The sequence below is a fragment of the Hydra vulgaris genome, chromosome 03 (genome assembly GCF_038396675.1).
Source record: "Hydra vulgaris chromosome 03, alternate assembly HydraT2T_AEP".
NCBI classification, from domain to species: Eukaryota; Metazoa; Cnidaria; class Hydrozoa; order Anthoathecata; family Hydridae; genus Hydra; species Hydra vulgaris.
In genome coordinates, this window is record NC_088922.1 from 29,259,488 (window position 1) to 29,282,500 (window position 23,013).

The 23,013-nt window shown below is 25.5% G+C and overlaps 1 protein-coding gene across 1 annotated transcript in view; it reads right to left on the minus strand.

Annotated features, from left to right (window-relative positions):
- LOC100206938 (sperm-associated antigen 17) overlaps positions 1–22,976 on the minus strand; it is a 200,071-nt gene extending 177,095 nt beyond the window's left edge. The window contains exons 1-4 of the mRNA XM_065792894.1: positions 22,893–22,976; positions 22,680–22,820; positions 21,600–21,821; positions 3,697–3,865 (exon numbers count right to left, since the gene is read on the minus strand). Of these exons, the coding sequence (XP_065648966.1) occupies positions 3,697–3,865; positions 21,600–21,821; positions 22,680–22,820; positions 22,893–22,973 (613 nt within the window). The 5' untranslated portion in view covers positions 22,974–22,976. The remainder of the gene's footprint in view (positions 1–3,696; positions 3,866–21,599; positions 21,822–22,679; positions 22,821–22,892) is intronic.
- Between the last annotated feature and the right edge of the window lie 37 nt (positions 22,977–23,013).

Genomic DNA, 23,013 nt, shown 5'->3' on the forward strand with positions numbered 1-23,013 from the left:
GTTGTTAGGTAAACCGAAAACATTTTATCTCCAATATAATCTGCAAAGTGATAAACAGTAAAACCCCACCAACAGCAAAAGAGATCAGGTACGTCGCAAAATCAGGCAAGTCTGATCAAGCATGGAAAGTATTAAAAAAGTTGTTGCCGACTTTAAACTCACCCTGTTTGCAGCGATAAATGACCGTGGTGATGATAATGATGTTTGGCCATTGAGTACCGATGCCTTTAAACTATATTCGATTATAGACTTATTTTAAACAAAAAAAAGTGTCTAATAAATTTAAAGACAACTTTTAGTTAATATGAGAATTAATTATAGCTAAATATGGTTGTTTGATATGTTAAAAATAGTCACTTCAGACTTAAAAACAAGAATATGTCAAAAAATTTTATTTATGAGCATTGCAAAAAATGTGCGCCCCCATGCTACCTAATGCAAAAAATTTAGGTAAGTAATTGTGTTAAGTAAAATTCAATAATTAAAAAAAACCTAAGTTAATTTATCTAGTAATAAAACAGAATTTGAAAACTTAATTAAAAAATTCAACTACTTGTGCGCGTAAATGCAGAAACAGAAAGAACATCAATTTCTCTGTTTGTTCATACACTATTGAAAGGTTTTTACAAAACCTACCCGATTAAACACATTTCAGTAACTTTACTCAGGTTAATACGCGGGGGAAAAAAATACGAGTAGTAGAAAAAATTTTTAAGACAAAAATATAAAAACTGGTGGAACTATGGTATTTTCAGGGGGAATTTACTTGGTTTTAAGAAACAATTGGTGTTTGTTAGCGAATTCAAGTCATAGAAAGGGGAATCGTGTTTGGCCCTCATGCTGCGCAAGTAGAAAAAACATGTATAAAAAAGCTATTTTTACGAGCGGACCAATAATTCAAGTTGAAAAAATTATTTGAAATAAAAATAGAATTATTTACGTACCTCTTGTCTCTAATTCAAATTTGGCAACGCAAGGGCTCATCCGCAACGGTTATAGTAGTAGTAGTAGTAGTAGTAGTATTACTACTACTACTACTACTACTACTACTACTACTACTACTACTACTACTACTACTACTACTACTACTACTACTACTACTACTACTACTACTACTACTACTACTACTACTACTACTACTACTACTACTACTACTACTATTACTACTTCTACTATACTATAATGAAATTTAAATTAATTTTTGTTTTTGCCGTTTCTATTTTAATTATTTTATTTAGAAAATAAAACATTTGTTTTGCTGTTTTTATTTTATTTAGAATTAAAATAAAACTTGCAGTTTTTTTTTTTTTAATTATTATATTTAGAATTTAATTATGTTGTTTGTTATTAAATGAAATGAATTAAATTTAAAATATAACTCTGATATTAATTTAATATTCTGTATTTCAAATATTTTTTTATTAATTATTATTAAAGTTTGACGAGCAATTACTCCCAATCAAATTTGATCAGCCAGATTTAATTTTAGGAGATCAAAATGTCAATTTTTCTGATTAGCTGATCATTGATAATTGATTGGCCGCTATTTCGAGTGCTGTGAGGCTCCCAAAAATATTGAGAGAGTTCGTCAGACAGTTTATAGCTCAGCAGTGTATGTGAACGACAAAGTGATTAAGGAAATAACACTGAAAAAATAGAATGGAGGAAAATTTTTATATGTCAGTGATGAAGCAACATTTAAACAAATCAAAGTTATGAATATCCATATTTTTAGACCCAACAATTACAATCAAAATCTTGGTATGATCGAAATAGAAAAAAAATGTGATTTTAAAACCCTTTTGAGGTTGCAAAATCATCAATTAATGACTTTCGGCAGTGATCCTGACCAAGATTGCATTGGTCAAACTATGGATGGGGCAAGTTTTTACACTAAATGCTGCTGGCTCTCACAATGACTTCATCAAACTTGCTTTGATCATGGAATCCATCTTTGTGTTACATACATACTAAAACATTAAAAGATAATTACAGATACCAATCGAGCAAATAAGGATTCATTATCAGACCTGAGCGAAGAAGAATCAGATTCAGAGAGTGACATCTTAGCATGCACATCTCAGAGTTTTTGCAATGCACCAAGTGTGCTTAGTTAAGCAACAAACAAAGAAGAAGATGAAGACGAGAATAAAGATGACACAAATTCTGATGAAGAAAATGATGATGAAGAAGCATTTGAGTACAATCCTGCATTTTCTAGTACTAAAACTCTCAAAGGTGTTCGAACTATTGTAAAAAAAATCAAATACAAACTTAAACAAGTCAAAGAGCTTAAAGAAAATGCTCAAACTCTTATTTAAATTGTTGGTTATTGATGTCAGAACTCAATCGAACAGTGCATTGAAAATGTTACAAACTTTCAATAACATGATGTCAGCTATAAAAAAAAACTCTTTAAGCATTTGGACATGAAAGCGTGATTATTTAGAGATAAGCATTCCTGAATTGTAGCAACTCTTCAACCATCTAAAATGGCTATGGATGCCATGAGTGGCAATAATTTGGACTTGAATATTGCAGAAGGTATATTGTAATTTTTGTTAGAGAAACTGCAAATGAAGGAAAGTTTTAATTGTGGTCATTTGATTGAAGAAATTTAAATAGAGATTCTTAAAAGATGTTTAATCTTAACTGTTAGTCTGCTCAAATTTCTCAACAATCCAGGAGTTCTTCAAGAGCTGAAAGTATCCCCATTCTTACTCTCATTAAATAAAGAAATTAGTGAAGAAGCAAAAAGACTCTGACTTAAACATTCTCTACAGTAATAATGACAGTAATGATGTTATAAAAATTGCATTTGATGCTCAGCAAACAGTCAAACAGGCTCCCAATGATCATAAGTCACATCTTCTTGGTCCCTTAAAATGTCAAACAACTTCAAACTTTGTCACAAAAGCTCAAAAACCCACCAAGATAGAAAAGAAAATCCAATGTGAGACAACAAAACCGGGTCATTGATCCTAATGATTTCACTACTAAAGAATTCAACAGCTAAGTACTACTGGAATAAAAATCAGAAAAGTTATGCAAATTAGAACATGCGTTAAAATTAATCAAACCAACATTGATTCGATGTGAGGAAAATTTTTCAATTTCAAGCAACCATCTAGTAAAAAACAGGAGAGAATCACACCAGCAACTTTAAATGTCTTTTGAAAAGTTTTTTCAAGAATCAACATTAATTTGATAAATGTTGTAAAACTTACGGTTCATTAATAATAATAAAAATTATAATACAAATTTTTTGGAAAAATTCTCTTTGTTTCTATAGTTTTTTTCATTTTTGAAAAGTCTTGGTTAGCTCAATCTTAGTTTCGTAAAAGATCTTGCCTCGGAAACATATTATCTCGTATGGACTGAGAACCAAGAAAAAAAAACCCAAAATTCTGAAAGTATAATGCAGATACAATTAAACCCATTTCTAAATTTGCAACAAGTATACCATTTAAAAAATAGATATTATTAAAAGTTTAAAAATAAATTCTTTGGAATTAACGAAAAACGAATAAAAGGAAATATACATAATGTGATGTTTTCTGCTAAAATCATTAAATTTTAAAATTTTAAAAATCTATAAAAACATTTTTTATGATTAAATTATGTTGTAATATCCTCTTCTGAATTACTAAACATTAAATGAAATGTAAATTTAACATATAATAATATAATACTTACCAATTGTATTAACCTCATCAATTTCTTGGCCACGTAGTTTCATTTTTGTATTTTTTTTAATAGTAGGCATTATTTCTATTTTTTTAGATGGTTTTTTCCCAACTGTTGAAGGAGATTTTAACTTAGATACAGACCTTTCTATCTCCACTTTGTTTAAATCATCATTTAACTAAAAAAGAATTAATTAATATATAATACAAAATACACATTTTACAAAAAAGTAAATGACTAACAAGATTTAATTTTTTTATGGTAATTATGGTAATAATAAATATATTCTGAAAATTTATTTAGTATAAATTTAGTTAAAATTTTATTTAAGTAATTCACATGCACATTTATAAAATAATATTTCATGAATAAAACTATTGGAATATATTTTAAAACTTATAGAGAAGCTATCTTTGCATGAGTAGCTAAATTTTCTAAAATAAAAAAACATAACTTTTTAGTTTATTCATTAATTTAACTATAAAAAACATTTAAAAACATTGTATATTTATAAACTATGTTTTTTATGTTTAGTATAAATATAATTGTTAGTTTGAAAGTACTTGATGAAAAAGTGCTATACCTGGTTCTTTTTTCTAAATATTCAGTTAGAGAATTCAGTTGCAAATTAGGTGAGGTCTAACATTAACTATAATATTCTGTACTTAAATATATAAAATTACTTCTTGTTTATTGTGCATAAATTTGTTAAACTCAGTGTCCAAAGCATAGGAACTTAACAACTATATGGGAATTGAAGGTGTTTAATGGTTAAGATCATTTTTGAAAAAAGTTTAAAAAATCTGTTACTTTAAAAACAGAATACACTCATATACTTTTTTTTTCAGTTTTTTATAATTAAAATCAATCAATTTGCAATTAAAAACTTGATAAAAATTCTGGAGCTTTTATGCAAGTAAATACACAACAAAATACAACAATATGCTTAGTAATATACTTATAGTTCAAATTGCAATTCATATAGTTTATATGAATTGCAATCTGTTGCTGTTTCATGGCTTTTTTTAATGAAACTTTGCTAATAAGAATAACTAATAATCTATTAAAGCAATCAAAAACCTGGTTATTCATTTAATATAATAGATATGTAAAAATTGTAGAATGTATAATGAATATCCAATTTATCAAATAAAGATTAGTTTTGTTTATATTAGTTTGGGAAAACAATATCTTCAAATGAAGGAGATCTATAACAGCAAAAAAAAAACGTTTTTTTCATTGTGATTTTTTTTTTTTTTTAACTTTAGAATAGTTGCGCAAAAAAAGTGTTTATTTTAAAAACTAAAGTGCACAGAGTTGTACTTTCACAACCAATCCTAGTAAAAGACAACTTTAATTTAAAAAAAAATACCGTCAGTCACATTATATACTTAATGTGCATATCTAAAGCATTTTATTTTTTTTATTTGGGTAACATAAGTAGTGTTCAGGCCTGTATATAAAATTTTTTCAAATAATTTGCGGAAGGCTAAATAGAAAAATAATGTGACTGTCTTTGAAGTGAAATCTGTGTCAAGGCAATTGATAGCTCAATTGGAAAAACTTTAAAAAAACTTTCATTTAAATAAAATTTCATTTAAAAAAGCTCATGGCTATCCATAATGTTGACAATATGTAAAGTCTAGACCTCTATTGAGTTATTATGGGATGAACTGGATAGAAAAGTAAGAATTGAATGTCTAACATTTGAAACCAATTATGGATAATTCTAGAAAAAGAATGGAATTGAATGAATACCAAAATGCAAAAAGTGGTTTTTTTTTTGGCAAAAAGAAAATTTAATTTATTTATTATTTTCATTTAACGCTATGATATATAACTATTATGCCTAAAATATTACAATAAACATATAATTAAAATATTACAATAAACATATAATTAAAATATTACAATAAACATATAATTAAAATATTACAATAAACATATAATTAAAATATTACAATAAACATATAATTAAAATATTACAATAAACATATAATTAAAATATTACAATAAACATATAATTAAAATATTACAATAAACATATAAATAAAATGTTACAATAAACATATAATTAAAATATTACAATAAACATATAATTAAAATATTACAATAAACATATAATTAAAATATTACAATAAACATATAAATAAAATGTTACAATAAACATATAATTAAAATATTACAATAAACATATAATTAAAATATTACAATAAAAATATAATTAAAATATTACAATAAACATATAATTAAAATATTACAATAAACATATAATTAAAATATTACAATAAACATATAATTAATTTTATTTTATGTTTATTGTAGTTTTTCAAATTCTAAAACTACAATGTATGTTTTATTCATTTTACAAAAATATTTCAAGTGTCCTAACTTCCATGAGCGACAGTATATATATTAGGGTAGATTATCATTGCATTTTCTTTGTTCAAATTAGTTTGAAAAGCAAAATAATATTGTTCTAACATCTAAATATCATTAAAATAAAATAAAAAAGTTAAAATTATTTTTTCTTTCGTTTGCCTTTTCCATCTAATTAAAAATACTCTATTTTTGATAATACAATATATGATATGCAGGCCTTGTTTTAATAAAAAAATGCTTAATGCATTTTTGATGAGCCTAATGTGAATTTGACGTCATAAAATTATCTTTATTTTTTAAAGACATTAACTTTTTTAAATTACTGCAAATCAAATTAAATATTATTTAACTTGTTTTTATTATTACTATTAGGAAATGTTTATTTTCTTTCTTTTTATATTAAATAATCAAATTTAATATTACATTTTTAAAAATTTTTCATATAAACAAATTGTTTTTCTCGACATTTGTATAAATGAATAAGAATACGTTAAATTTTTTAAAATGATTATTTCTTAAATTATCGTTTTAAAAAATTTGCAACTAAAAATGATTTTTTATTTTTTTTAAATTAGAGAGAGTTTACTATTTTATTAGCGATTTTGTTGTGAAAGCAAAGATTATTTTTCCAAACACTGTTTGTTAAAATTATATCATTGTATATATCATTTATTAAAAAATTATTGCTGCGCTCTACTTGCGTTATAAAAGTTTAACTTACGTTTTGTGCAAATTTTTGATACAGCCTTTTGATACAGAACACGCTTATTTAAAATTTAATTTTAAGTTAAAAAAAAAAAATGTTTACAAAAGAAAACCAAAAAAAGAATTGCAATAAAAATAAGCTAATTTTAGAATAAATAAAATTTAAATACTGAACAATATTTAGTAATATTTTTTAATAAATTTGACAGTTAAGTTAAATCCAAGCATTAACTTTATTTTTTATAAACTTAAATATTTTTTTTAATCAGAATTAATATATACATACATTTTTGTATATATATATATACATATATATATATATATATACATATATATATATATATATATATATATATATATATATATATATATAACGCACTTTTTCGCACTGCCAGAAGTCATTTTTCATTGTTTTGAGATAATGGCAGTTTAATGAAAATTTTTTTTTTCATGCAATGATGTATATTCCCATTTTATACTTGAGAATGATCAATAACTTGGTGTTATATAGAATATAAGGTCTGGTGCGTTTTGGAAGTGATAAAGCATATAATAATGAGTGTTTATGTTGACTTAACTCAAAACCAACAAAAAATGACTTGATGCATTCTGGCAGTACACCCTCGATATATATATATATATATATATATATATATATATATATATATATATATATATATATATATATATATATATATATATATATATATTAAACTAAAATTAAATTATAGATATTTTCTTATCAGCATAAAATTATATATTTTTATTAAATTAGTTTTAAATTGAATCATATTTTTTATCATAGTTAAGTTATATTATAATGATCTTTGCTTCAAGCTTTAAGTATTAGCATTTTTCAAGCAAAAAATTTGATCATTAAAATAAACAAAATAAATCAATTATAAATTTATCATTATATAGAAATTTAAGTAAATTTTTTTAATGAAATCAAAAGTTGTATAAATATTCTTGTGCTTGCAAGATGATAAATAAAAGTTTTTATTATATATATTTCTTTTATGGTTGTTTTTTTTTTACATTCCGTTTAATAACTTCGTATAAAAAAATAAAATTTTTAACTATAATAATAATGACATCGCAAATAAAGGAAGTGTTTGTTTAACAGTGAAAAGTAAAAAAAAAAGTTTTATGAAGAAAAATAAAACAAAAAACATTTTTGTAATAAAAGTTTAAAAAATAAGTGTATAAACAAGAATAAAGGATTTAAATAAATTAAAAAAAAAAAACAAGAAAAAAAAACTGAAACTAATAAAACCAAAGTTTTTAAAAGAAAAGTCTTCGAAAATGGAAAATAATAAAAATAAACTAAAAAATCACCAATATTTTATGGAACGAAAAGAAAAATAATAATTTAAATTAATTTTGTACATTGTTTACATGTCATGTATTTATGTATATAAATAATGTTGAATGGATTTTTTTTTTAGCATTTTTCTCTGTCAATTTAGTTGTTGTTGCTTTTTCTATATCTTGATATTTACTTTTGTTTAACTAATCTATGCAACGTGTAATATGGGCTTTAATATTGTATGTAGTAGTGTGTGTATATTTTTTTTTATTTAAGTTTGCCTTCATTTTGCTTTTTTATACTTTTTTGCGAAAAAATTTTTCTCTCACTCTATCGTTCTGAACTTATGTGATTAAAATTTTTATTTTCTCTTACATTTTTTTCTCACTCATCTTATCTCATCCATTCATTATCTCTTTATTTTTTATTTTTTTTTTAGCCTTACTCCTTTATATTTTTGTTCTGAATCCAACTTTTTTAACATTATTGTTCCTATTACTTCTTTTTTTATTACTTGTATTAATGTTACTTTCTTTATTATTTCCTTGTTTTAATATTTTTTTATTTTATTTTTTTATTTTATTTGTTTATTTTATTATGGTGTCACTCATTTGACTAGTTTTTAACTATATGAGTGACACCGAACCTAACTTTGTAAATTACACAGGTCAACAAAAAAAAAAATTTTTCTGGTGCCGAGCAACCAATTTGTTTTTTGTATAGCATTTCTCATTTTGATTTCAAATATGTAACTCTTTTTTTACCATCAGGTCAAGTTGTAAAGATATTTAGGTTCGAATCTTAAGTATTTAGGGTAAAGTCCCTAATATTGCCGAAAAAAAAGTTATTCAAAAGTATGTCAACCTGGGTCTCAAAAGAAGCGTATTTTCATAGAGATTTTAGAAAACATAAATATTTTTCCTTAAAATTTATTGACAAAAAAATTATGTGAAAAAATGCTGAAGATTCTTAAAAAAAAGTCAACAGAATGTTGTTCACCAAAAATACACAAAATACTTATTTTTATTACAAATGAATAACATTTTTAAAATCTCTATGAAAATACGCTTCTTTTGAGACCCAGGTTGACATACTTTTGAATAACTTTTTTTTCGACAATATTAGGGACTTTACCCTAAATACTTAAGATTTGAACCTAAATATCTTTACAACTTGACCTGATGGTAAAAAAAGAGTTGCATATTTGAAATCAAAATGAGAAATGCTATACAAAAAACAAATTGTTTGCTCGGCACCAGAAAAAAAAAAATTTTTTGTTGACCTGTGTTATAATTAAATTTGCAATTTTAGATTTTATAGTTAAATAAATGGATAAACATAAACATAAACAAATTTGTTTTCTGTTACTAAATATTTCAATAAAATAATTAGCTTAATAGAGATTAAGTTTTCGCAGTTTTGAATTTTATTTGAGTTTTTTCATTATCATAGCAGTTAAATCTAACATAATTGTCATTCAAAATTTTATAACTTTTTTACATAACCCTCATTCAAACTTTAATAACTTTTTTACATTCAAATCCTCAATTCAATCCTCATTCAAAAGTTAATGTAGTTTTTTATAGAATAATTTAAAAGGTGAGAAGTTGTTTAATGGAAATCGCTCTAGGTGAATGTAACGTGTATGTAAATTGCAGGCAGCTTAAAAACAAGGTCTGATATGTAAAAATTTCTGCTCCACAAAAAATGCAATAATTTTGTTGTTTTCTGTCAAACCTTCAAGATTGCTTTAAAACTAAAAATTTTATGCAGTACCACGATTATGTTAGCACTAGAATAACATTTATCATAAACAATACAAATTCTTTTAAATGTCGTTTTTATATGTACTTTTTATTGTACTTATTTACAAAAGTTCTATAAAGAAAAAAAAAGAGTTTATTGATCATATTCCTACATATTCCAATTATTTTTTAAAAGTAAAGTGCAGAATATACTTTCTAGATAAAATTTTTGCTCTAATGTATCTGCCTCTTCTCATTTCTCCAGATACAACTGTGGCTGCTTTTGTAACCAATTGAACATGTTTTTCAACATTTTGAATGGCTTCAAAAATCATCTTAAGTCATATTTTGCATATTGCCTTTTCAATGAAATCATCACTTAACTCTTTTAACATATGTGGTGGAGGTTCCTCTCAATTTATAAGACTATAATTATCAACAGCATCAATGTTTAGAAGGGGAATTTTGAATTTTTTTACTTCTGTAGAATTTGAAACTGTGCATTTCCTCACAAATTTAATTCTTCTAGCTGCTAATTTTCTTATTTCTTTTCGCTCATCTATCAATTTTGATATCAAAATAATTTCTGGGTGATCATAATAAACATTTCTTTGAATGCATTTATCAACTATAAGTTGATCACCTTCAGAAAGGAAGCGAGAGAATTGAATTAAGCGTCACAAGTGCTTTGCCCCCATATAACATTGAGGCTCCAGTTATATAAAGAACCACACCTGTGCATAAACTCAAAGAAGGTAATTAGTAAGTATTACAAGCTTGGTAGATGAAGGAGTGCTTACAACATGCAAACAAAAGATTCGATTTGCTGTTGTTAGCCATTGAGAATGAACCAATTGGCCAGGCTTTTTTTTTCTAAGCCTCTTTCACCTCAATTATTTCAATTGCTTTGTACATCTTATAAAGATACTGTTGATCTTTGATAACATTATTTGTCACAATCTCATGTAGAACGCTAGGTAAGTTATTCTGTCTGACAATATACAACTAGTGACAATTTGCAAGTGCTTAATTGCAGTAGGTCCTGAAGTGGTGCCATCTAAATGCAATACCAAATTTCTCAATGGTGGCTCATTTAAATGGAACATACACACTAACCATTGAACTGGATATCCCAAATGCAGTTCCAGCAATCTTATTACACCATTGTTCACACCAGTGTTTACGTTGGCTCCATCAGTGCCAATAGCTAATACATTATTAGGTGATATTTTTTTTCCATCAAAAAAATCTATAATAGCATTCTTGATATTTGTTGATGATGCACTTGATGGAGAAATATGGCCAAGAAAAATGGAATGAGGTTCTTCAATTAATGGGATATGTTCCTTAGTAATTATGTCTTTACTGCTAGTTGCAAATGCACACTAGCAGTAAAGACATAATTACTAAGGAACATATCCCAGAGTCAAAAATGCAAAAATCTTTTCACCCATCAAAGGAAATTGATTTTGAAGCTACTGAACACATTGATGACTTTGCTTTGTGTGATAAGGTAGTTCTAAGTCATTGATGCCTTAACTTGATTCGGTCTACAATAGCTTTTCCATTATGTTTTTTTATAATTAATCTGAAAGTGTGGCAGTAGCAATAGCAGCTCCAGAAACATCAGATACACGATATCTGTCACATTTTATGGCAATTCTTGGAAACTTTATCATACTTCTGCCAGATTCACTAACTAATTCACAGAAATCTGACAACTGATTGTCATCAAAATTGCTCTGAGTGTCGTTTATAAACTCCTCCTTACCAGAATTAATTTCTGCATCTATATCAGATGTGATACTAACTGATGCTTCCAGACTACTTTTACTAGAAATAATATAATCATAGTATCTGTCTCTGTGTGCTTCTTTCAAATGCTTTGGTTAATATAAAAGTTCTTCCCTTATCTAAAGGACCAATAACCATACTTCTTTCCTTTCTTTGATCCAATAAAAATTCATGCTCAAGTATGGCACTTTTGATATTTTTGGGCATGTGCAATTAATTAAATTAAGACAATGACATGCTGCAATGTCAACCAAAACTAAGCTTTATATCTCAACAATTTATACTGCTGATGTCTTTGATTCTTCTTTTCTTTTAAGTATCGCTCTGAAATTATTGTGCAAAGATTCTACTTTCTTCTGCGCTCTTTGCATTGTAACAGTTGGAATACCAGATTTCAACCAAATCTTTATAACATTTTCAGAAACTCTAGAAACTATTGTCTTAACTTAATAGTCCGAGGAAGTTGTAATTTAACAAAAGAATAGTGCTGCATAACTTCTTTAATAGTTGGAAGTTTGCAAATAGTAAGTTCATATTTAATGCCATAAACAGGACAAGTCAGCTGCGCTCAGCCATAGTTTGCTACAGAAATCAAAATATTTTGAATTTTCTAAATATAAACTTAGTTTTATTCAATTTGCAAAAAAAAATTCTAGAAATAGATTTAAATTCAATAAATCATATACAGATGGATTATTTGGTATATATATATATGGATATTGGTAATCTTTATAATATAAATAATATAAGAATCTTTATATACTATTAGTATACTAATCTTTATATACTAATAAATAGAAAATTTTTTTACAACTCATTTTAAAATAAATAACAATAATTTTAAGTGCTAGTTTGAATCACTATATTTTATATAATAATAAATAGTTAATTACTGAGTAATTTAAAACAATAAGAAAAGCCTAAAAATGGCTAAAATAAATAGAAAATAATAACTTAAAAAAGTGCTAGTTTGAATCACTGAATAGATAATTAGAAAGTGGTTTATAAATCCAGCTATAGCTTTATTGTTTTCCAAAATTCAGAAAACATTAAAAAAAATATGATCAAATAAAAAAGCACAAATATGATTAAATAAGGTCTTTTAGCAACAAATAAAGACAAAAAAAAAGTTGGGTTTTTTTTTTTCCTAATTAACTTATATCATTCACAAGCAACAATTTACACTATTCAAAGATAAATTTTATAACCAAATTACTAAGTAATCAAATAATGATAAAAAGCATAAAAATATACAAACATGGTGATTTAAGGCTCCTGACGGCAAATGAAGACATTAAAAAAATTGAAATATTTTTTTCCAATCAACTTCATATTATTCAGGAGCAACAAATTATCGCTATTTAAAGTCATGTTTTTTAATGATCTACCTTAATATATATATATATATATATATATATATATATATATATATATATATATATATATATATATATATATATATATATATATATATATATATATTAGGGTGGTTCAGATTAAGGTGAAATTTTTTTTCAAACTAGAGAAGAAGCTTATAAAGGGCAGACCCTTGTTTTATAATTTTTTTTTAATTTAAAAAAAGTTTAGGCGTGGCACACAGTTCCAAAATACTTTTTTTACCCTCTTTTGACATTTGCTACCATTTTTTTCTATATATATTCTCGGAATGACTGATATTAGAAAAATACTAGGCACTCTTACTATACGTTTTTTTTCTTAAAACTGAAAAAGTTATAGAAAAAGTAATAAAGTATACAAAAAAAATTATTTTTCTATTTCTATAGTCTTTTTTATTACAAAATTCACTTAAATCAAATTATAAATGAGCTATTAAAATATGCTATATTATTTTGGATATCAAACATAGTGAAGTATGTAAAGTAAGGAGGATTAGCTCTTCCTATTAATATACCTTTCAAGTTGCAGGATTAAGAGTGAGAAAAACAAAATTAACACAACATGAGACTTTTATTAAGTTATTAATAAGTTACTGTTTTAAAATACTATTAGTTGCGTTTGATGTTAAATCTGTTTCCTTTGCTCCTAGATTACCTCTTTTGTAAACATGGTTAAGCAAGAACAAATCATGTCTTCTCTTCTCTTTGGTTGATTTTCCAAAATGTTCTTTAACTGCAACTCACTCTTTCTATGTCCAATCTTATCAAAGATGAGCCAAGATTGCTCAGTTACTAGAATGAAAAGACATGGAGGTTAATCTTGTGCAAAATCTAGAGAATGAAGAAGCTCTTTATTGACTGTAACACGTTCAAGTAGATTTACTATTGGTTTTGCGGTAAATTTTAATGTATAACGCTTTGGCAATATCTTCTCTGTTAGGGCAATTTTCAACTGCTTAAGCCAGCACTACTAAGGTAGGATCAAGATACCAGCTGTTCCTGTCAAATGATTTTAGCGCTGAAGTAGCTCCATGAAGATTTATATCCATGAACCTCTTCATCTGCCACAGCACTGAGTGTAAAAAATACCAACAAACATAGCCATATTACGAATCTCTTTAACATTTTCTTCTGATAAGTTTGGAATGGTTTACATCAGTAAATACGAAACTTGAACCTCTCTTTTAGAGAAACAGCCATTAATGATAGTTCAGCTAACTCCTGATAATCTTTTCTTGATTTACCATACTAAAATTTAAAAATTTAGTTTTACATATTTTGATTGCACAAAATTATTAAAGTTAATTTTATCAAATTAGTATAAACAATGTAGTTGTTCTTAACCTTTTTGTAGATCCTATTACACAGGTCAACAAAAAAAAAAAATTTTTTCTGGTGCCGAGCAAACAATTTGTTTTTTGTATAGCATTTCTCATTTTGATTTCAAATATGCAACTTTTTTTTTATCATTACGTCAAGCTGTAAAGATATTTAGGTTCAAATCTTAAGTATTTAGGGTAAAGCTCCTAATATTGTCGAAAAAAAAATTATTCAAAAGTATGTCAACCTGGGTCTCAAAAGAAGCATATTTTCATAGAGATTTGTAAAATCTTATTCATTTGTAATAAAAATAAGTATTTTTTGTATTATTGCTGAATAACATTCTGTTGAAATTTTTTTAAGAGTCTTTAGCATTTTTTCACATAACTTTTTTGTCAATAGATTTTAAGGGAAAATATTTGTTTTCTAAAATCTCTATGAAAATATGCTTCTTTTGAGACCCAGGTTGACATACTTTTGAATAACTTTTTTTTCAACAATATTAGGGTCTTTACCCTAAATACTTAAGATTTGAACCTAAATATCTTTACAACTTGCTGAAAAATTTGACAACCGAAATCAAACTTGGTATTCTTAAATGTGAGAGTGGTTCTGCCACGGCCATTCACAAGGAACTACATCAGCTAATTGATGAATACGATGCTTGGGAAAATATTTGCATGATAATCTGCGACACGACCGCAGTAAATACTAGTCATTTGCACAGGATTGTAAAGCTCATACAGGATGATGTCTTGAGCAAGGGCTTTCATAAGCTACAATATATTGGCTGTCAGCACCATGTGTTCAACCTCCTTCTGAAGCATGTCATGGATTTTCTTAATCAAGAGCCAACGACCAAACCAGAACTCAACTATTCCTTTATTAACAAATTAACAGAAAACTATGTCTCTCTTCAGGCTGATTACCACCTTGTTGCGACAGATGATGTTAACACAGGCGAGAACCCTGGATGGCAAGATGATTTTAAGTTCTTATATGAACTATGTCAGGCATATCGTCATTGCAAAAATAAACTGACATTCCCAGATCTAACCAAATTGCTGAACATGCTGTAAAACTGATGGAGGAACTTCATGCGAAATCAAGAAAAATTGAATTTTTGAACCTGAAGTTCATAGCAAAAACTATTTTATAAACATTTCTTGTACATTTTGGACAAATTGCTAGCTGTTCTGTATCTTATTTGTTAATAAAAGTTGCTTAGTTATTACTATTACTCTTTTGAATAAAGCAAAAACACATGTCATTTTAAAAAAAAAAAATATTTTTTCACTTTTTTCATCCAACGAGGGGAGGGGGGAACTTTTTTTAAAAAAATCAAAAATGCAATTTATATTCTTCAATTACTCATAAACTTTCCTCAATTGCAAGTGGTTTCATAAAAACATATAAACACTAACATAATTTATATATACATATATATATATATATATATATATATATATATATATATATATATATATATATATATATATATATATATATATATATATATATATGCATACATACATATATAAACATATATATATATATATATATATATATATATATATATATATATATATATATATATGCATACATACATATATAAACATATATATATATATATATAAATATATATAATAAAACTAATGTGACTGTTGTGAAAAATTGTGTTAAGGCAATTGAAAGCTTAATTGGAAAAACTTAAAAAAGATTTTAATTAAAAAAGCTCATGGCTTTCCACAATGTTGACAATATATATCAATCCTCAGAATTAGGAAAAATGAGGTTGGCAATAATTTGTTAACCTCAATCTTTTAGAGGTTGGCATCAGGTTGGCAAAAAAAATTTGATACAAAGACCTTACCATAAAACATAAAAAAAAGGCAATTTTTTACCAACCTCAAAAAATTAGGTCAGCAGTCAGGTTGGCATTGCCAAATGCCACCCTAATTCCGAGGGCTGAAATATACTTTTCCAAATGTTTGTTTATGCTCTGTTACAACATTGAAGGACCATCTTCAAAGCCAATGTATTGATTTGGCAACTATGGCAATGTATTGATTTTATTATTTGGCAATGTATTGATTTGGCAACTATTATGCGGTAGTGGTGTAGTGGTAGAGCGCTCGCTTCATAAGCAAGAGGTTCCGAGTTCGATTCCCACCTCGTCCCTGGTAGTACCGCGCTCAACTTGTTTCTCCGCGCAGCGGCCTTGTTCGTCAAGGTTCGTGTTTCGAAGTTATAGAGTTGAGAGAGGGTGATAACCACAAGTAGCCTCCTCATCTGTAGTGGCCTTCTCAGCTTTGGAGAGGTGAATTAAAAAAAAAAAAAAAAAACTACTAGTTGCTCTAGTAAGTTATAAAACCTTCAATGAGCAACTATTATACAAAGGTGCAGACACTAGGTTGTTTTGTTTTTTGAAACATTAAACACATAATCAGCAGAGCTCTCTCAATTTTTTCTCTCAAACACGGTAAAAAATGTAAAAAGCTAAAATTTGGTAATAAGTGAGGAGTACCAAAACAAAAAAATTGCAGGAAAATTAAATCTGACAAAATCAACTGTTAGTTACACAATTCATTGACACAAAGAAAATGGGAGATTGATAAAATACTGATGATCGACCAATTAAAATCATTATTAAACGCAATCAATTGTTAACTGCTCCTGATATATCAGCTATTTTCAACCGTGGTCAAGAAAAAAAAGTGTCTGTTAGTACAATCAAATGACGACTACAAGATGCAAATTTGCATGGTCGTGTTGCTGAAAATCATATTTGCTGAAAGGTAATCAATAAAAGAAATTGCAATGACCAAAATTCCACAAAAATTGGATGATGGATGATTCAAAACAATTACTTTGGACAATGCATCAAAATAGACAGTCTTCGGAAATTAGAGAAAAGTTTATTTTAGAAGATCTGCTAAAGAAAAAATGTTAAATCAATGTCTTTTCCAACAATAAAGCATGTTGGGGGCTCTGTAATAATTTGTGCTTATATTTCTCTGGATGAAGATTTTCTCTGGATGAGAGATTTGCATAAAATTGATGGCATTATGAGAAAATAATATTACATTATATGATATTATATATAATATAATATAATTATATTATATTTTTAGTAGGTATGTATTTTTTAATGATAAATTTAAACATTTGAAACTATTTTTCCATGTCTTTCTAAAAATCCTTTAAAAGATTATTTTTTTAAGTTATTTTAAATTATGAATAAGTTAAATTAAATCTTCCCATGACTTAATTGCTTTCTTTTTTTTTTTTTTTCTTTTTTTGTTTCTATTTTTTACAAAAATTGTTTGAAAGTTTTTTTAAACTTGACTTACTAATTAAAGCATGAAATAATTAAAAATTATGATTTTAAAAAGACTATATTTTTTTTAAATAATTTTTTTTGCAAATATTTAAAAAAAATGTTTATAGTGTGCACACCATCATAAATTCATGTATTAAGCAAAATTGATCATTTTTGTTCTTCTAGTGAATTAAAATGTTGTCGTTCCGAATCTGCAGGTAATAAAAAATTCTGACGCATGGTTTGATTTATAAAAGGCCCAAAACAGAACCCATATAAAAATTTTTTCCAGAACAAACATATCACTTATTAAAATTTTTCTATTTTGTTTTTTATTTGTTCTTTAGGAGTTGCGTTAAAAGAAAAAAAAGAAAAAACCATACTTTTTTGAATAATTATAAGGTAAAGCAACTTTGGGGCAGTGGCTTACCTTCTGTCAATCCGGTACTACTTAATATTTATGAAAAATTCCAAAATAAGTTTAAAATGACTACAATGGTACAATGGTACAATGGTAGTACAATGGTGCAATGGTAGTACAATGGTACTAGCAAAAATGTTATGAAGAGGTTTTTACATAAAAAAAAATTATTTCTTATTTTATGGCCAAAAACCTTTTTGAAATTTTATTTTTTCGATTCTATAAAAATTACCTTACCAAAAATATTTTATTAGTTTTCATACATTTTTGGAAAAAATAGAAGAAAAAGTAATTATTTGATAAAGTTTGCCTTATGGCTAGGAATTTCCAAAAATATCTAAAATAGGTTTAAAATGAGGGTAATGTTGTCAATAAAAAAGGTATAAATCAATTTTTTATTAAAATACAGTATTTTTTATTTTAAGGCCAAAAAACTGTAAAACATCATTAGTAATATTTAAAAACAAAAAAAATCTCTGAATAATTTAAAAATTAAAAGCAAATTTTAAAATAGGTGAATTTATGATACTGTGCACTCTGCAACTTAAAATTATTACACTTTTTCTTTTCAATAATTTAATTTCACTTTCAATAATTTAAATAAAATTTGTTCATTTATTAAACAATCAATAGAAGAAATTTGTAAAAGAGTTTTGCATAACTTTAATTAAGCATTTTAAAAGATAAGTTTTAAAGTAATTTTTTTCAAATGCAATTAAAAACGTAACAAAAAGTAATTTTAACTTCAAATTTTAATAGTTTTATTTTAAAGATAATTTGTTTCCTATTTTGTAAGGAATTGTTTTGCTTATTCTTTAGTTTTTTAAATTTTTTTTCCTAGTTTAATTTTAGCTTAACACTTCTTTTTTCAGCACATGAAATGTTTAAATCTAAACAGTCGTGATCAAGTTGTAAACAAAAAAAATTATTTGCCTGATCAGCAATAGCATTCAATCGCACCCCATTCCTGTCCAAGCTTTATTTTGTAGAATGTAATTTCCATCTGTCAAAAAGTCAGATTACTTTTTAAATTGATCAGACAATCTGAGGTTTTAGTTGAACAATGTCTAATGTCCGACCGTTAAATTGAGCCCTGTATATATATATATATATATATATATATATATATATATATATATATATATATATATATATATATATATATATATATATATATATATATATATATATATATATAGAGAGAGAGAGAGAGAGAGAGAGAGAGAGAGAGAGATCTATAGTTTGTTGGCTTTAGGAAGAGCGGAAGGAAAAAAGTGATTCTTACGCCAACACATACGTCACTTTTAATTACTTTTCACTTTCGTCCAACATTTTCGTGTTGGACGAAAGTCAAAACCATTAATTTAATTACAAATTAATTGTTATATAAAAAAACCACAAAAACGCAAATTTAATTGACCGGAATGTTTTTAAAAACATTCTGAATGTTTTTAAAACATTCTGAATGTTTTTAACAATATAAACAATGTTTTTATTTTTATTTTTTTTAATAAAATGTTTTTATTTTTATTTTTTTTATTAAAATGTTTTTATTTTTATTTTTTTTACTGTAAATCATGCGCGGAGTGTTGCTACATCGACTATCTTATAGCCTGACTCGCAAGGGAGTGCTGCTACATCGACTGACAAATAGCCTGACTCGCAAGGGAGTGCTGCTACATCGACTGACAAATAGCCTGACTCGCAAGGGAGTGCTGCTACATCGACTGACAAATAGCCTGACCCGCAAGGGAGTGCTGCTACATCGACTGAGGGTTTGGTTGGGGCAGGCAGTCTATCATTATTAAAAAAAAAAATTCCGGTCTTAAATTTTAATTTTTACTTTTTGTCAACAAAATATGGAAAAAACTTTCGGACAACATCTAAGGGTTCTATATATATATATATATATATATATATATATATATATATATATATATATATATATATATATATATATATATATATATATATATATATATATATATATATATATACATATATATATATATATATACATATATATATATATATATATATATATATATATATATATATATATATATATATATATATATATATATATATATATATATATATATGCAAAACTATCCATTCAAAATGAAATCCAGAATAATTTTTAGAACAAACCTTTTTTAGATGTTGAGATTCAAACATATTTTTAACATCTTTTATAAAATATAGGTTTATTAAATATAGAAAAAGCATTTAGATTTAAATGTATATAAAGCGTTTAAATAGAGATCAATATTTAACATTTTGAATTGGTATTATTAATAATAATATTATTTATATAAAGGTTTTTAACTTTATTGAATACTTTACCTATTTAACGTTTTTAGTGATGTACAATTAAACTGCTACAAGATTATTTGTGGTGCAATTATTTTTTACAAACAATGTGATTTTTGTAATTAAAAAAACTAAAGTTTTAATTATAAACTTTAATGTGTTCCCAGTAACATATTAAAATGTGGTAATACAATTCTTAAATGTGTTAAAAATGTCTAGTGCTTACTGTTTAAACATGTCTAGTGCTTAGTGTGTTAAAGATGTCTAGTACTTAGTGTTTAAACCATTCAAATAAAATCATCAAAAGTATTCAAACTTTATATATACAGTTCTATGTAAAATTTGGCACAGGCTTTAATCCTTCTAATGTATACACATATATTGAACATTGCAAAAGGTTTACAATATAAATATTATCAACCAATATTGAAAATTTTTAACCAACACTTAATAAAAGTATAATAAAATATTTGAAATGTATGCTTCAATCCTTCTAATGTACATTTACAATATTGATTTATGTTAGTCGATATTGTAAAGGTTTAATAGACATTTAATAAATGTAAGACTGATAGGTTTGTAATGTATGCTTTAATTCTTTAAATGTATATGTTTATTAAACATTAATTAAACATTCACAATAAGTTCATAAGTAATAAGACTAACATAATTATGTAATACAACATAAATATTGACTAGCATAAGTCAATATTGTAAATGTTTAATCAATGTTTAATAAATATATACATTAAAAGACTTGAAATGTAAACCCAAACCAACTATTTATTTTCGGTCAATAATTGATTTCTAAATGTTTTATCCATTTTTTAACTAATTATAAATATTAAATACTAAATATTGACCAATTATGGATGCCTCTGTGTTTACTTAATATTAGCACATAGTAACACAACTTCAAATAATATCTTATTGCTAAACAATAACAACTTTTCACATAAATGAGAAGCTTAATTATATGTATAAAAAATCTTTCTTTTTTCATATCAATTCGTAACATTAACTCTTTGAGACAAGAAAAAGATGTTTGTTTCCTAACCACTAAACCCGAAAATCATATTAAAAAAAATCTTTTTAAATCTTTCAAGGAAACTATAAATGAAAAAAATATTTTTAATAATCAAAAACAGATCACTTGAAAATAATAAACTTCATTTTCAAAAAATCCTTTAGAAAACAATGATACCTTTAATGCATCTGACTTCTCTGCAACCACCTTTTCTTTTATCATTAAAAATTTGAATTTAAGTAATAAGGAAAAAATCTTTGGTAAAATATGTTCTCCTTGATCAACTAATTCTTTGACTTTATCACATATTTCAATAAATGGAGGAGTTTTTGCTGCTGCTGCTGCTGCTGCTACTGCTGATTTTCCCTTACTTTTATTCAACTGTGTTAACTGGATTGCCTGAACAAAATATTTCTTTGTAGATTGTATGTTAACAATACAAGTGTTAATAACATTATAAGGACATACCAGGGTAAAATAAGGTACCTTGCAAAGTTATTAAAGTAAATAAATGCATGTCAAGAAAACCCAATGTATTTTACTAGGTAAAAAAAAAATTTATAAGTGTCATTTTCAGTCATCTTTTGAGAACTTTAATGTTACTTTTCTTTTTTTAAGTTATCCAACTTTTTTAAAATTTAAAGGTTTGAATAAATTCATATGTTTTATTAATTAAGACATTTTTAGAAATTTATAAAACCCTGTAGAACATACTCTAAATATAAATTTTTACTAATTGCACCTAGACAGTACACTAAGGCTATAAGCTTTTTTTGTGAAAATTTTAGGGAAGCCAAAACAGTAACCTTTTAGTTTTATTTGTTATAAATGAATATTAAGACATTGTTTTAATAATTTGTGGTCACTTTGTTTTGAAAAATTAATATCTTTGACAAAGTTAAACTTTATAAAAGAAACATTAGAAAGGTTTTAAACCAGTAACTCTAAAACAATAACTGAAGGGAGAAACTGATCAATGACATTTATAATATGTATAAATGATTCAAACAATGTCACTGATTGACCATATTTGGTTGAAGCTACCAGTAAACCTTGTTTCTTTTCACATAATGATACCACTTTACAACTAGTATAACTGTTATACTATTAGTTTAATCTAAATTACAAATATTTTATGGAAAAATTTATCCAAAAAATTTACAATTTTCAAAACTTTATGTTTATTAAAAACTTGTGCAAGCACAATTATGTTAATTAGACTGTAAATGTATGTAAATTCATATAATTACCACTTACTTCTTGTATAAGTAAAGAGCAGTCTATAACTGTAAAACGTCTTCGAGTTTTCTTATTTATAGCACTACTAATAATTGAAATGACTTCCAAATCATGTTTGTTACACGGAAATAAAAATCCAATAAAGCATCGCCAACCATCCTTATAAAAAAATATCTAGTTATAAATACACAGACATTTTATTGAAAATATTAAAAAGTTTTAAACTCTAACTTGTAAAAATGATGCTTCTGCTAGTCCAATTAAAGATTTATATCCTTCTGATGATGCTTTTTCGCTTTTCGTTTTTGACATTACTAAATTTATATATACATATATATATATATATATATAT